Consider the following 17,700-nt stretch of genomic DNA (forward strand, 5'->3'; position numbering starts at 1 on the left):
CATAAGATCTGGAACAAGTGAATCAGCAGCTCCCACTTTTATATGGTTTTCGCGGATATACGAACTGGAACAAGTGAATCAGCAGCTCCCACTTTTATATGGTTTTCGAGGACATATGAACTGGAACAAGCAAATCAGCAGCTCCCACATTTATATGGTTTTCGCGGACATACGAACTGGAACAAGTGAATCAGCAGCTCCCACTTTTATATGGTTTTCGCGGACATACGAACTGGAACAAGTGAATCAGCAGCTCCCACTTTTATATGGTTTTCGCGGACATACGAACTGGAACAAGTGAATCAGCAGCTCGCACTTTTATATGGTTTTCGCGGTCATATGAACTGGAACAAGTGAATCAGCAGCTCCCAATTTTATATTGTTTTCGCGGACATACGAACTGGAACAAGTGAATCAGCAGCTCCCACTTTTATATGGTTTTCGCGGACATACGAACTGGAACAAGTGAATCAGCAGCTCCCACTTTTATATGGTTTTCGCCGATATACGAACTGGAACAAGTGAATCAGCAGCTCCCACTTTTATATGGTTTTCGCAGACATACGAACTGGAACAAGTGAATTAGCAGCTCCCACTTCTATATGGTTTTCGCGGACATACAAACTGGAACAAGTGAATTAGAAGCTCCCACTTTTATATGGTTTTCGCGGACATACGAACTGGAACAAGTGAATCAGCAGCTCCCACTTTTATATGGTTTTCGCGGACATATGAACTGGAACATGTGAATCAGCAGCTCCCACTTTTATATGGTTTTCGGGGACATATGAACTGGAACAAGCAAATCAGCAGCTCCCACTTTTATATGGTTTTCGCGGACATACGAACTGGAACAAGTGAATCAGCAGCTCCCACTTTTATATGGTTTTCACGGACATACGAACTGGAACAAGTGAATCAGCAGCTCCCACATATGAATTGGAACAAGTGAATCAGCAGCTCCCACTTTTATATGGTTTTCGCGGACATAAGATCTGGAACAAGTGAATCAGCAGCTCCCACTTTTATATGGTTTTCGCGGACATACAAACTGGAACAAGTGAATCAGCAGCTCCCACTTTTATATGGTTTTCGCGGACATATGAACTGGAACAAGTGAATCAGCAGCTCCCATTTTTATATGGTTTTCACGGACATACGAACTGGAACAAGTGAATCAGCAGCTCCCACTTTTATATGGTTTTCGCGGACATACGAACTGGAACAAGTCTGCATCACAAATATTTATACCTGGAATGAAGATTAATCATGCGCACCTGAGAATACCGGGTCCTTTCAGCATGGTTAGGCCCAGTTATGGGAACAAATACAGGTATGTTTACCACTTGCTTTGAGCAGGTCGTAAATTTGAGTGTGGAGCAGTGTGGTCACCAGAGGATGTAAGCAGGGAAGTCCGGAGCCATCCAGGGGCAAATTCTTCTACAACATGGAGAGGCTCTCTGCATTCCTTCTAGTGTAGCAGGGAGTCAGGGAGGGACAGTTCAACAGCAGTTTTACTAGGTCCAGATCTGCACAGAACAAACCAGGCCTTGTGTTCTTGCACTTGACAAACTCGTAGTATGGGAGAGCGCACCGCTTCACCAGGCTCGGAACGAACGCCCCAATACGTTGATTGTTTCCTTTGGGAGTTCCTCTAAGCAATCCTATATAAATACCACAAGATAATTCATACCCATCTGCTGACAGTATATTGGCTTTGAAAATTGGGACATGTTGCATTTTTATGGGAATTAGTTGGGAAAAAACAGAAATATTTCTGCAAATCTGAGATGTTGCATCATCCTATGATGGTGTAGCATCCTTCCTAGACCCTTTGCAAAGTCACTGATAATAGCAGGAGGTCCTGGCATAGTGGTTATGCCTCGGAATTTAAAACAAGCATTCTCTGTTTCAAATACCCGTCTACCACTTCACCAAATTGCATTATAACAAGTCAAGTCACTTTGTTTTCTGTATTGGACAAACAGTGGAAGCTTCTAGATCATGGGTAATATTTTCCCAGTAGCCAAAAAGTAAGGTTTGTGGTGTGGCCCCATTGATGCCCGCATGGTGGGAGTTGGGATGTAAGTTGAGCGTAGGGGAAGTGAAGCATACACATGATGTGGTCAGTGATTGTGGAGCTATTTTGACGGGTTTCGTTACAGATTTCCCTCTAAATGAAGCCCCATGACTCTAGAAGAGTCCTAGATTGGATAATAAAGTGCTATGTTGTATCTGAGTCACTGAGACTCCACCACACCCTGGAGTACACATTCTCTGCTTGCAGTTGCTATCTTTGTAAAGTGAAATGTACAAAGGAAGTCATTATTATTGAATTGGAATGAAATAGAATCTTAGGAATAACAATTCCCTTATGAATTTAGTCCAGAGCCGGACTGGAAGCTCAAAACAAACCGGAATACCTGGCTAACAAGCTCAAAAAAGCAGGCCAAGCCAGAAATTTGAGAAGCTCTAACTCCCTGCTGCTCATCCTACCACAAACCAGAAAGAAGAGAACTGCGGACTGCTCTTTCTCAGGAAATGCCCCCAAAATATGGAACGCCATCCCCCCGTACATCAGAACTATACCGTCCTATGCAGAATTCAAGAGCCAACTCAAATCCTTGTGCCTTATCTGCTCCCTTGGTTGTGGATAACTTGGAGCTGCAAACGTCTCAGAATCCATGCGGTATTGTTGAATCCAGTACCGAGAAGCCCTGCTGTCCGAACTTTCCTTCATTCCAAATTGTCGTTCGCTGATTGCTTTTATTGGGTTTGTTTCATGTTGTTCTCTTTTTCATTCCCTCTACTGTGAAGCGCTCTGATACCTTTGGGTCTTGTTAGCGCTATAGAAAACTTCTAAATAATAATAAATAAAAAACATCCCTGGCAATTGTGTTGGACCCGTCCCCCTCCTTCCGGGGTGTTTGCAATTGTGAAGCAATGCTGCTTTTGTTACTGGGGGCCAATACTGCAGCACTGCTCTAAACCAGCCCCCAGTAACATAACCGGCGCCCACCCCTCCAGCCTCCCAGGGAAACGCCTAATACCCACTACGCCCTCTCCGGCCCCGATTTAGTCTCTTCTCTGTAAAAATTAGCAGTGCTTAGCAACAGGCTCAATTAATGTTGCGAGTGCTAAAGAAAATCCTTGACAAAGATCCCCTAACAAGGTGTGCAGTTCACTGAGGCGGGCAGACACAAATGCCCAACCTCCACCACTAGACATAGGACAGATGGAAAGGTTTAACCATGGCACTAGGAGGCTTGATGTTTAACCCTGACTTTACCACTTTGCCAAAAAATCTGGTTGAGAGCTCTATATTTAGGGGCAGATTTACAAGCCCCTTGCACCTCTTTTACGCCGCCGCTGCGTCACTTTTGTGACGCAGCGGCGGCGCAAAAGATGCGCCATGGTGCGGGGTATTTATAACGTGACGCATCTGGGAGATGCGTCACGTTGTAAAGCCCTGCGCTATAAGGAGTCGTTCCGGTTCCTAAAAGTGGCTGAGTGAAATCTACAAGATTTCACTCAGTCACTTTTAGGCCAATGCTGCGTCAAAACCCTGCGCCTGCTTGAAGCAGGCGTAAGGCTTGACGCAGCATTGGACAGATAGGGCCCCCCAGACCATTGCTGGAGCTGCGTCGCAACTCCAGGAATGCGCCACCTTTATGGCACAGATGCGTCATGCATCTGTGCCGTTTGTGCCCCATGGTGCGCCGCATTGTAAATGCGGCGCACAATAACTGGCGCATCCCTGGGGATGCGCCAGTTATTGTAAATCTGCCCCTTAATGTCTAGGCAGGTTCCACAGCACAGTGGCATTTATTTGGTTAAAGTAGGCCTTTTGTCTCACCATCAGAACCACTCAATTGCTGCGTTATGAGCTAGAAGGAAATGATGGAACTAGAAGGCATGTGTTTATTAATCTCGGCCGCCCCTTGTAACAAATTGTGTGCTTGTGGGTAAATCCCTCTCTCAGCCTATTTCTCTGCTCTTGTTTTTTAACAGAGATAGGAAAACATAACCAAAACTAAAGACTGGTAATAAACAAGTGATAAAAAAACACGACAGCAAACCAAAATCCTTAGACTTTATCCGGAAGGAGAAAACACTCGGGGCATATTACCAAGCAATAGCGATAATTATCGCTATTGCTTGGTTAGAGACAAAAATTTACCACTGAGCTGCGGCGATTTTTATCGCAGATAAACCTTGGTATTACCAAGGTTTATCGCAAATGCGATAAAAAACGGCCGCAATGCATGAATATCGCTGAAAAGTCAGCGATATTCATGCATTACCGAGCTAATGCTCTAAGCCATGTTATCCACCTCCCATTGGATAACATGGCTAAGAACTGCTCAGGGCAGGTGTTAGCTTTTGGAGATATTCGCGCTTAGCGCGAATATCTCCAAAAGTTGGTAATAGGAGATAGCGATGTTAGCGACTGTTTCCAGTCGCTAACATCTTGGCACGCCCACTTTGCATGTCATTAGTGATAAATATCACTGACATGCAAAGCGGGGCCCAAGATGGTCGCTATCTCCTACTAGCTGTCGCTAACTGGTGTTAGTGACAGCTAGGTAATAGGGAGATAATTTTATCTCCGCTTTCTTGGCTTTTAAAGCCAAAAAAGCGGTGATAAACCCCCTTGATAATATGCCCCATTGTCTCCTGGTGGAATTCCTGCGTCACCAAATTGTTTCATGACAGTCAAACCCGATCCTTCCTATTCCGTTCTCCCCTTAATTGCCATCATGTGATAGGGGTGGGTGAGCCTCTGGAGACTCGAGCCAAGCCTGGCTGAGGCTCAGCTCGAAGTTTTCTCGGACCTTTGAGCCCAAAACAAGCTGAGCCTTCATGTGGCTTCCGTCTGCAATTCACGCCCTAACATCGTGGGCCAAGAATGAAACATTAAGCATTCATTGTTGATTCAAAAGGATAGAGGAAAAGATATTCCCATCTAGTTGCTGAATTGAATAATGTGACACCAGAAAACCTGGCAAAAATCCCGGCTTTCATACTTGACCAAGTTGTGTGTTACTAGGCAATTGTTTTATTTCACTTTGCCTCCTTTTTCTTCGTTATCGCGTATGAGGGCACACGAAATACATGAGTTCAGGGTGTGCGCTGCATAAAACCTCTCATGTTTGATCTAATAAACTATCATGTTTTCCCTGTATGATAATAACCCAGGACGCACAGAGGAAATACATGACAACTGATGTGCCTTTTGGTTCACTATTGACATTGGTGTCAGGGGGGGATGGGGAGGCATGAATGTTCCTATGTCCACATTTGTGTGCTGTAGAGCGCATCACACATGCAAATAGGAATTAATGAGGAGAACTCCGTCTTTAAACGTCTTTGTAAATACAGATTTGCATCAAAATGACATTGTGGATGCACGGGAATGGTGGCGCAAGTTATGTGCGGCCTTGCATAACTTTTTTTTACAAAGCTAGGTAATTCAGGATATGCATGGGTTTGGATATCCCAAAATAGTTTTTTTGCGTCAAGGCTGTGCTAAAAAGTGATACAACCTCAACACAAAATCTAAATCAATCCGGCAAGTGAATGGAACAGTAAATGCTGCAGTGCCACTTTCCACCACCAGAGGGACACAGGGCTCAGTTAATTCTACAGGGAAGCACAAAGTTGCGAAATTGGCGAAACCCCGAAGGGGTGAATAAGTGCGCTGTCCGGTTCTGTGGCGGGGAAAGTACCCGGGCAGGCTTCACAGAATTCTAAGGGTGTTTGCTCATGTCCGTGCCAACACACTCTGCCCAGAGCACCTGGCACCTGAGCATTACTTTTGGTGGAATGAGGAAGTAAGGCACAGGAAGTTCCTGTGATTTACCCAGGGTCCTGCATCCTTTCGTTTGTATCACTTTAGGTCACATCTCCACATAGCTCAGTAGATCAATGCACCTACAGAGATCTGAGTGTAGCCTGCAGGCCACAGGTTTGAAACCTACCTGCCCGGCTGAACCCTTTTAAAAGAACCTACATAAAAACATGAATATTGAACACAAGTGAATAAATGTATTAAACATCGGTGAATTGACGAGACATATCGGGGACCAGACAAGGATAGAGGTAGGTTGCAAAGTCAGCCATGTTATTATCTGCACCGCGCGCACAGTAGGCGCTGTTGCGGTCATACATGGGGACAATCTGAAATTCAAGCCTTTCATTTTAGATTCACACTAAGGCATAGATTCATCAAGCAAAATTGCGATCGCAATATCTGCGAAACAGCGATTGCGATTGCAATTTCCGCTCCTGCAATTCATCAAGTACAAAAGCAGAAAATAGCGAATTTGCAAAACAAAGAATCGCAAAACCATTTGGTAACCCCCATTGCGATTCCTCAACAGCGATTACCCACAATTACTGCGAAATAAATAGAGAATTCGCAATTAAATAGCGAAATCGCTAATAAATCACTATCCCCTTTCATCATAAATCGCAAATAGCGAAAATACCCTAAATCGCTAAAAACGCGTCGCAATTTAAGGAGAAGCAAAACCAGGTGGTAACCATGAAGTCCAATTGGTGAAAAAAAAATGTCAAACAAGAAACAGGTGTTGGGTAAATCAAACACACTTAAGGAGACTCAGTAGGAGCATGAGGAAAGTCACAATGGCAGGTCTCTACATCGTGGCAAGCCGGCTGAGGCTCCAGGCTGCAGCCCAGAACCGACGCAGGATCCAGGAGCGCATCTTCCGGCTGCGGATTACACTCCTGGGACAGACTGAAGAGGAGATCTACTCCAAATACAGGCTCAATGGGGCAATGATAAAGAAGCTCATTAGAGACCTTGACCCCCTGATGCAGCACCCAACACGGAGGACCAATGCCGTGCCCACCCATGTCCAGGTCCTGTGCTGCCTGCACCTCCTGGTCTCTGGCAGCTTCCAGGGGATGGTCGCAGTTGCAGGGGGTATATCACAGAGCACAATGTCACGCTGCCTACAGACCTTCCTGGACGCCATGCTGAGCCGGATACGCCACTATGTCACCTTTCCTACAACCCAACAGGACTTAATGCAAATAAAACTGGACTTTTATCACACTGCCCATTTCCCCCATGTAATTGGCTGCATCGACTGCACCCACATTCACATCTGTCCACCTGCAGAGACCGAATACATGTACCGGAACCGCAAGTCATACCACTCCCTCAACATCCAGATGGTCTGCAATGCAAAGACCGTCATCACAGACATTGTGGCCCAATACCCAGGCAGCACGCATGATTCGTTCATCTTCCCGCACAGCGGCATATACACCCGCTTGGCCAGGGGTGAATTTGGTGAAGGACATCTCCTAGGTAAGTACACATGCCCACATACAGTATGTTAAGACCATGTTGCTGCGCATAACAGGCACTGACCCTCTGCTCCTGTCCTTCAGGTGACAGCGCCTACGGCCTCCCTCCGTGAATACCTCCTCACCCCATACCTCAACCCTGCTACACCACAGGAACACGCATATACACACCAGAAATGTGATAGAGCGGACATTTGGCATGTTAAAGAGTCGATTCCGCATCCTCCACAAGACTGGCGGGGCCCTCAAATACCGGCCTGAGGTCTGCTGCCGCATCGTGGCCGTGTGTGCCATACTCGCAGAATTCTGCTGAAGGACACAGGCCCCGCACCAACATCACACTGAACTATTTCTAGTGCACCCATACCCCTTACACAACACTGCACTCATGCATGCCACATGAATGAATGCCATGAGGAAGATTTGTGTTCAAAATAAATCTTTTGTTTAGTTAACAAGCTCTCAATGTGCTTTAAATCTGCAAAAATTTGTGCAATTGTGTTGAGTCATACAGGCTCTTGTGTCCTGAGCAGGCGTGCGTGGTTACCTCATCATGGCACTGCCGGTAATGTACAGTCACTGGCGCCTCCTGCCGGACGCACCCTGTCGCCTCTAAACCTCCACATTGGGAGTGTCCTGCCGTGATGCAGCGGTGGGCCGGGAACTGCGGCGCCTTTCAGGTTGCACCGGCACAGACAGGCTGCTCAGGCTAGATGTACCCTCACTTGCATCATCCCCCCGCAACCCCCTTGCATGGCCATGGCCGGACGCCTGTTGGTTCTTCACAGCGGTGGTGACCTGTTCCAGGGCCCTTGCAACATCTTGGCAGCATTGTGCCATCTGTATCTGCATGGCCAGTGACCTGCGCGACAGCTGGGAAGTGGCGTTCCCAATCAGGTGGTTTGAGCAGGTGTAGGCAGATAGCCGTGTCAGCAGCTGGCGGTGGCATCTGCGTGTGATGTCCTGCTGCGCCACCATCAGTTGGTTGCTCTCTTTGACAGCGGCGGTGAGCTCCTGCACACTCTCAGTTAGTTGATTTATGTTGCGTGCAGTTTTGTACAGCTGCAGCTGCTTTGCTGCCATGTGCTGTGCCTGCTTGCGGTGTACAGCAAGCATCCGAGCCTCTATTCCAAGGCCAAGGTTATGTGCCTGTTGCTCCATGTCTGCTGGGGTGGCCACAGAGCGCTGCTGCCTCCACCTGCTGCTTGCCTGGGACCGCACAGTGGCTGTACGGCGTGTCTGCCTCCTGGGTGGTGGTGGGGTCTGCTCCACTGCCATGCGTGACGACTGGTGAGGTTGAGCTCCTCCTATGTCTGCAGGGGTGGCCCTGTGTGTTTGGGAAGGTGCTGGTCCAGGTGCTGGTGCTGGTTGGTTCTCTCCCTTCTTCTCATCAGGAGTCTCCACAATGTGGAGTGTCTCGCTATCAGATGTCTCAGCATCTACAGCACCTGTGATGTGAATGAGTGCATGATTAATGATATGATTCTGGCACCTGGGATGTAGCAACATGCATGCAGGCTAGCATTCCCTGACTGGCTTTAGGGGTCTGTTTCACTTGACTATTCTGGCTGTGTGTGGCTATCAGGGCACATTGTCACACTACAGGTCCCACAATGCAATTGGGCGTTTGGGAGGGGCAGGGATTGCATTACTGGGGTTACAAATATGACTTTCTCTGGGGGCATGGGCATTGTTAGGGGACGGGGTCGCGGTTGCATGGCTCTTACCTTGTGATTGGTGTGTGGCACGGGAGGTGTCAAGTTGAGTGACCCCCACGCAGGCTGCAGGGTTGATGGTGTCCTCCACTAAGTCCTCCAGTGGTGTGTTCGCAGGAACTGTGGAATCTCCTCCTCCCGTGGCCACTCTCTCCCCCAGTCTCTCCGCAATGCGCTCCTTGGCACGGCCTCTGAGGTCGTACCACCTCTTTTTGAGGTCATCGATTGACCGGTGCGTGACTACAACGGCGTTGACCTTGGCCTTGATACGCAGCCAGATGCGCCTTTTGGTAGCCTCGGGCACCTTCCAGGACAGCTTCCCAAACAGCTGGTCATGGTCCCTGCTGACTCCCTCTATCAAGTACTCCAGCTCTTTTTCAGAGAACTTGATTTTGCGCTTCCTGGCTGTTTCACTGGGTCCTGCAGCTTCCTGGGACATTCTGGAATCAATGTGTATCCTGTATTGGGACTGCAGGGTGTGTCTCTTGGAGCTCAGTGCTGTGCCTCCTCCTCTTTCCAGCTCTGTGATCCAAATGAGTCATGGAGCTGCCTACTTCCTGGTTGTGATGTCATCATTGTGCTCAAAATGCGACTTCCCGTTCTTGCAATCTGCGAGATCGCTATTTACGATTTCAGTATTTGCGAAATTGCAATTTGGAGTTGGGAAACAGCCGTTTCTGCGATTTTGGCAAATTCGCATATGGCGACTGCGGCCGGTTGCGAATCGCAGTTATTTAGCGATTTTGATGATGCATCTCATTCTGCGAATTCTGGATAGCGATTCGGTATTTTTCGCTATTTAGGATTCGCAGAGTGGGTGCTTCAAGCATCTGGGGGAAAGCCTGAGGAAAATTCTCAGAAATTACTTTGCGGAAATCAAATTAAATTCCAAGAAAAAACATGAAATTACACAAAATGCTGACCCACCATTTTGTGCTACTTCTTTACCACTAATGAGTCCTTGCATTTGTTTTTGGGTACAAGGACACATTTCACTCTGAAAAATAGTGCAAAGTCGCTTTCCCACGAACAACAGCTGCTCTGACTGTCTGTAGATGCGCCTTCTGAGCTCACGCAACAGAACATTTATCCGAACGGAATTTAACTCATGCCATGTGGCTAATTGTGTAATTTTGCACATTTTGCATAATAGCAATAATGTGAAATGCCAAAATTACGCAAGATTATGCCGACGTAAACAACATTTCGCCTGGGCCTAATAGTAACCCACAACTGAAGAGAAGGGGTCTCACCTAAAGTGCCCTCAAACTTCACCACCTTATTCCTCGGATGAGTCTTCTTCCTGGCCTTCCACGGCCAAATAAGTTCTAGAAAGTCAAAGACACAAACAAGCCCAGCATGGCAGAGATGTTAGAAAAGGCGTCACAATACATCGGCAGTCACTTCGGCCTGCATCTACAGGAAAATGATGCAATGCGGCGCTGTAAGCCATTTAGCTGTGCCATGCTGCGTCATTTTCAAAGTCAACAATACAACGCACCCCTGTGCTTTCCCCTGCCCTGCCACACAATTAGCTGAACACCCACAGCAACACCCATAGAACCCCCTTTTCACGCTGAGTAATGTGTGAAAAGGGACCATATTTACAAGGCCATGACAAGTCACGAAAGGAGACTCTACGTGACTTTGTAAATATGGGCAAGCCCATTGCGCTGCCAGTGCATCAATAAAAAAGTGACGCACCGGTGGCGCAATGGGGTTGTAAATTAGCCCCTTAATTTCTAACCCATCACAAATGTTGACTAAGCAAGTACGAGTGCAACCAAGGGTCAGTCTATTGAAATGTCTAGGGGATACTTTCTGAGCTCCCGGGCACTTTGGTATTACAGAAGAGGCCGTCACGGTGCGCACTGACTGTGAGCCGTGGAGAGATGGAGCACAGCCTCAGCATCATCCCATGATGCTCCTTATGAAACAGGTACAGGTTCGTACCTGCACCGGCAACAGCATATGTGCTGTCCTGAGATCTACTGTCCCAGTTTGCCCGTTGGCACATAGAAATGAAGAGCGCAGAGTGGGACAGTACATTGTATCCATAATGTGGCCCGGGGGGATTTCAAGTCACTGTGACGGAGGGCCTGCGCCCTCACTGCCAGCAGAAGATTTCCAGTTGCTCAGTCTATGGATAAAGAGGATCTTGTTCGCGCTATATAAAACTTTATAAATAAATCCTGCCAGTGAATGCAGATGACCTCTCCACTTTCAGACTATAGATCTCAAGGGTGCCGAGAGAGTACCGACTGCTGCAGCCATTCTGGGAACCATTCCTACTGTTTTGGCCGCAGCAGGCCTCCATACCAGCGAGATTAGAAAGGTGGGCCAATGCTTTCCCTGGCTTCAACACGCATTAGAGGTCTGCTGCTTCCACGTGCATTCGAGGTCCACAGCTTCTGTGCGCATTAGAGGTCAACGGCTTCCACAAGCATTAGAGGTCAACGGCTTCCACGTGCATTAGAGGTCAATGGCTTCCACGCGCATTAGAGGTCAAAGGCTTCCACGCGCATTAGAGGTCAACGACTGCCGCGCACATTAGAGGTCAATGATTTCCATGTGCATTAGAGGTCAACGGCTTCCACGCGCATTAGAGGTCAACGTCTTCCATTTGCATTAGAGGTCAACGGCTTCTGTGCGCATTAGAGGTCAACGGCTTCCACGTGCATTAGAGGTCAAAGGCATCCACGTGCATTAGAGGTCAACGGCTTCTGCGCACATTAGAGGTCAACGGCTTCCACGCACATTAGAGGTCAATTGTTTCCATGTGCATTAGAGGTCAACGGCTTCCATGCGCATTAAAGGTCAACGGCTTCCACATGCACTAAAGGTCAACGGCTTCCGTGTGCATTAGAGGTCAACGGCTTCTACATGCATTAGAGGTCAAAGGCTTCCACGCGCATTAGAGGTCGACGGCTTCCATGTGCCTTAGAGGTCAATGGCTTCCGCATGCATTAGAAGTCCACATATAATGATGACCTATGGCTCCTGTTGATGTCCTCTTGATCAGTGGGTGCTTCTGGTCTAGCATGGAGAATCCAGCCTCTTGTCTTCAGGCTGCAAGCGGCCCTTTTACCTGCAGCTAGCCAGATGCTTTTCCCCAGGTGGTCAAATACTTGCTATGATTCTGCCCCTCTACAGGTGAGCCCATAGAGAGCCAGTGCTGACTAGGTGATACAAGTTTAGTTAAATCAGCAAAGCAGGGTGTTTTCTTGAAGTCTGACTCTCTTCAGTAGGGCAAGGCGCCAATACTGAGTTGATGGGAAGGCACAGCCCTCTTCTCCCCTTGTTGGTGTTAGATGGTGGTAACTAGATTTAAAGGTCGGTAGTGGGTGTGGCAGCCCATACCGAGGCCAGACAGGATAAGCTGATAGAGCTTCAATAAATCCAGGAATTGGAGATCTTGTTTAGACTTTTATGGGGTATAGGGTGAGCACATTCAGGGAAAGAACACAGTACCCATCTATGTGGCCGCACATTTCTTATCTAGGTAATGGAGGCTAAACATATCTGTGTAAGAGTTGTGTCCAAGGCCTGGTTGGTCCCGGGCAGATTCACAAAGAGCCACCGCACTTGTGGCGAAGGCCCGACAGTCATAACAGGGAGCCCGCGCTCACAGCAGAGACCCCGCAGTCATAGCGGGGAGGCCCTCACTTATGGCGGTGGGCTCACACTCGTAGTGGAGGTCCCGCTGTCGTAGCATGGAGCCGCACTCAAAGCGGAGGCCCTGCGGTCATAGCGGACGGCCCTCACTCGTAGCGGTGGGCTCACACTCATAGCGGAGTCCCTGCTATCGTAGCAAGGAGCCGCACTCGTGGCGGGTGGCTCACACTCATAGCAGAGGCCCTGCAGTCATAGCGGGGGGCCCTCACTTGTGGCGGTGGGCTCACACTCGTAGCATAGGCCCTGCAGTCATAGCGGACGGCCCTCACTCGTGGCGGTGGGCTCACACTCGTAGCGGAGTCCCTGCTATCGTAGCAAGGAGCCGCACTCGTGGCGGGTGGCTCACACTCATAGCAGAGGCCCTGCAGTCATAGCCGGGGGCCCTCACTTGTGGCGGTGGGCTCACACTCGTAGCAGAGGCCCTGCTGTCATAGCGGACGGCCCGCACTCACAGCAGAGGCCCTGCAGTCATAGCGGACGGCCCTCACTCGTGGTGGTCGTCTCACACTCGTAGCTGAGCCCGCTGGAGGGAGGCCCCGCTGTTATAGCAGGGACCAGCGCTTGTGGTGGGAGTCTCGCACTCGTGGTGAGGGGCGCGCACTCATGGCGTGACATCCACCTTGAGTAACTGCAGTGCGGAGGTTCTGCCACAAGTGTGGGGCCCCCGCCATGAGTGCGCCCTTCCCCATGCGGGCGGGGCACCATCACAAGTGCAGAGGCCCTTTGTGAATCAGCTCTACAGGGTCTTGGGTTTGTACTGTGCTGCGGTGTAAAAAGTTTCTGCACCCATTGTCAGTGCTGCTTCACCTCTAAATAAGAGACAGTGTTTCAACATCCACAACTGAAGCTCGACATTCAACCATATGGAATATATAGAGAAAATGTATCTTCGAAGCATAACAACGAGAGTACGTGGAAATACGATGATACCTTCCAGCTTTTCGAAATGCTGAACTGCAGATGTGGTTCTTTATGCAAACATCTAGCTAGTGTGAGATGAAAGATCTCAAAAGGGGAATTAATAAGAACAAACCATAACTACTGGTTCAAAACATGTGAATCTTTCAAAAGAAGCCTGCTGAGAGATCGAGAAAGAAGGGATCCCCGAGCAGTGTCTAAAAAAAGCAAGGAAACATGAATTTAGCCGCTCTTACTCCAAAAACCAAAACTAGATTAAGGCAACCAATGACTTTTAAAAGTATACATGGTAAAGATAAAAACAGGGCATAGAAATTAGGTTATGCCACTGAAGATACTTATGGCTATGCAATAATGTAGCAGAAGTGAACAATCCTCATCCTGAAATCATATTTAGTAGGTCAATAAATCTAGCAGCTATCTGGATAATAAGAAGAGATGAGCAAAAGATTGGCCTCCACACAAACCAACTGGGATTTCATGAGCATCAAATGCAGCAGATGCTTCTATAACAAGGGATGGGATGAATGCACGCAGGAGAAAGGATGCAAATGAAATGAAATCTCTTGCTAATTGAATCATCATATGTACCCCATACACTGGTTGAGGGTTACCTGAGTCACACTTTCACATCCTGGTGAGCAAGCTTGGCTGCCAATCATTCAAAGTTCATAAAGTGAGTAGCGTGTGTTGGTTAATACTAGTAACTTTTATTTACAGAGCTACAGTACAAACTCTTTGGCAGAAAGTGTCTATTTGTCATATACTAGAATCCTTGTAGCTTCAGATTTACACGTTCATATTAAGGCAATTTTAAGTAAGCCTTTCATTGTTCTGTTATTTTGCAAAATGTACAACATATCTGTTACGTAAGAGTGGACCATGTGACTTTTAATAAATACCTTCATTTTCTTTAATAGTCAAAAACATAACACATGATCCTGAGATGTAATATGTACCTCTTTAGGACATTAGACCTAGGAGAAGTAGATGTTAACGTGGCCTAACTGTATTGATCATAGGTGTACATCATACGACCAGGAGTGTTGAATCCATGACAGAATTTCTCAGATTATTGCTGAATTAAAAAATATATATTTGTACATAAATTATACTATGTTGACAGCCTGACAATCTGGAATGGATCAGCCTCCTGCTCCTTCATTTGATACCCTTGGTTTAGACAATCTTATTGAGGTCTGTATACAAGCAGTTACTCCAGAGGCGGTGGGATTCCAAGGGGACCCTGGCCACATCACCACACTTTGCAGGTGGACCCTATAATAACACCACTGTAATCACTTGAATATATTTTCCACATAGGGCCAAAAAATGCAGAATTCTCAAATTTTTTAAAAGTTGAACACATGGCATTTTAACACAATCCACCTCTTTATATTCTATTTTTATATTTCAGTGGTGCAGCCTGTTCCTCAAGACATGCAAAGCTTCTCCAACCTTTCTATATTCAAAAAGCATTATGCGCTCCATGAACATTAAAAACCACCCCCCACGTTTATAATAATCTCACTCGTTATACAACTGAGAGGTGAAGAGTGAGGCCTTCCCCTTTTTGCTGGTGCTTCTGGAAATTAGCTTAGGACACAATCCTTCCCAGAATCTCTGGTGATGCCAATACTGTCCTCCTTGCAAAACAACCTGACAAATTTCACTTGAGCGTCTTCTATGTTGGGCAACATATGTCCCACCATAGGTATTCGATGGAGTCTTGGTGAATGTGATTGACTCCCAACCACAGTGCCTCGCGGACATTCTGCCCAGTTACTAGTGTGATTTACACCCCCGGCACTGTTTGCGGTGTCAGAGGTGTCGATCTGAGTCTATCTCTTGGCGCTAATGGACTAGGTGCCACTGGGTCGCGATCACACAACAAAAGCTGAGATGCAAAGTTCTGAGGGTTTGTGGTCACGGAGACAGGCATCGTTTATCCCAGTCTCAGAGCTATGTGAAACTGATCTTTGATCGTGTGCCCTTCCTCTTCCTACGATTGAGTTGATAACCGTGCGCCCACTTACCTTCACCAGAGACGAGTGGAGGTATATATTGTGTGGCATGATGATGGCTCCAATGATGCCCACCGCTTGCAGCAGCTCTGCAGATCCACAGCCGGGGCAGTAAGGGATGAACATACCCTTCAGAACCTCAACCTGGTCTGGCTTTACCATTACATACTGGCAGAAACAAAACAGAGACGCAAACAGATACAAAACGCACGTCGTCAGTCATCATCTTTTTTTGTCAATGGGCCTTTCTTAAATAAAATAAACTAGACACTCTCAAATTACATTCCTTTATCCTTGAGTTAATCCATAACTATATAGAAACAGGACAGTCCATGAATCACTTATATTATTTACATCTGTTAATTTGTTTTACCATGTAGACATCACAATTTCTCAAATGTATCACTCAAATCTAACACAAATGCACACAAATATATACATCACACATCTAAAACATTAATTCATTAATAGAAACTTAAACCAATTATTCTATGACATTTATTCAAATTCACATCTATTCCTTTCTTTTTCTGATGAAGAGAGAAGTTTAGGAATTGAAGAGCAACAAGACTTCTTTTTTCAAGATTCGTTACGCCTAGCTTTTTAACCCATGTCCTCCTCTTCTTTTATGCCACATGTTGTCCTTCCTTTCATCCATGCAGGCTGACCAATAAGGATCCTATTGAGGACTGTACTCCTGACTTTGCATACGTTTAAGCTCATGTCCCAGACGCCCCCACTATATCACTGTCAAAATACCAATCTAATGAAATAATGCACTAACTGCATCACCTACTATTACGGATGTATGACATTACAACACATGCTTTTACATTGCATGCTTTTACAACGCATAGTGCTTTTAGGCACTGGATAGTGAATTGTTTAATTTACTATTCCAACTCCAGTCCCCGTGGATAGTAGGGAAGGTGTTGGATAGTACATGAAACACATTCCCTATCCTAGAGCGCCCCCCAGCGCAATGCGTTGTAATGGTTTGCGTTGTAAAAGTTGCGTCGTAAAGGCACTGCGTGGTAAAAGTTGCGTTGTAAAGGTTGTTTACCACTATTACATTATCCATGTAATTCTAGGTCAGTGACCGTGGAGGTAAGAATCGTACATATACAGTTGCCATGTTGACATACTGGGAGACAATATAGTGTATACAAAAAGCTTGAAAGCTGATATTTTGACTGTGATACAATGACGTACAACCTCATTTCCCACATTACTCTAGAAGAAAGTCTTATCATTGTTCCCATGTCCAAGCAGGACTTTATCTCTGACTCACTGGCTCTCTCCTAACAAGCCATATATCCTACCTGCTGATTAATGCATCATCATACTTTCACTTTAGAGGAATTCCCATTCCTAAATCCTTTTGAAGGCCAGTTCTCCTACCTTCTACTTATCAATGGGGCACCTTCTTTATATGGCTGTGGACAGTCATCTTTTCCTTCCTTCTTGATAGAACCTCATCTGTTGCACACTTCCTGAGAATCAGCATCTCTCGTTTATCTTTTGGAGGTTTCTCTTTGTCTCTATTCCTCCTCTTGGTGCTTTTCAACCTTCTAGGAGGTTTTTACCCCATATATTTATATTGGAAAGTTCCCATTTGCTGTCCCTCTTGGTGAGAGGGGGTTTCCCTTCTCATGTACCTTTCATGGAAGGATCTCATGTGTTGTATTTTTCTGAAAGGGATGATGTTCTTATCCCCTGCATTCCTTTTGAAGTCTTCTCGTCTCATACGTCTTGGGTGGTTCTCATCTCATGCATCTACCCCTCTTGATGTGTCCATTAGTTCTATATCTCCTTTGGAGAGGTCCCTCCTCCTTTACTACTTTTATCTTCTGAATGTCTCTATGAGGGACTTTCAAATCTCATACATCCTTCTTGGATGATGCTATTTTTCAGTAGCCTTTTCAAAAAGCTCCCATATTCTATATCCCTCTCCAAGTAATCTGATTGTCTTTATCCCCCCCACAAGGTTCACATCTTGTCTTTCTCTCGGAGAGTTATCTTGCCTTGTC

General features: G+C 46.6%; 1 protein-coding gene across 1 annotated transcript in view; it reads right to left on the bottom strand.

Annotated features, from left to right (window-relative positions):
* SLC11A1 (solute carrier family 11 member 1) overlaps positions 1–17,700 on the bottom strand; it is a 196,990-nt gene that overhangs the window by 65,935 nt on the left and 113,355 nt on the right. Inside the window, exon 8 of the mRNA XM_078679242.1 lies at positions 15,683–15,838. Coding sequence (XP_078535368.1) covers positions 15,683–15,838 — 156 coding nt within the window. The remainder of the gene's footprint in view (positions 1–15,682; positions 15,839–17,700) is intronic.

Source organism: Lissotriton helveticus, chromosome 3_1, assembly GCF_964261635.1.
Source record: "Lissotriton helveticus chromosome 3_1, aLisHel1.1, whole genome shotgun sequence".
NCBI lineage: Eukaryota > Metazoa > Chordata > Amphibia > Caudata > Salamandridae > Lissotriton > Lissotriton helveticus.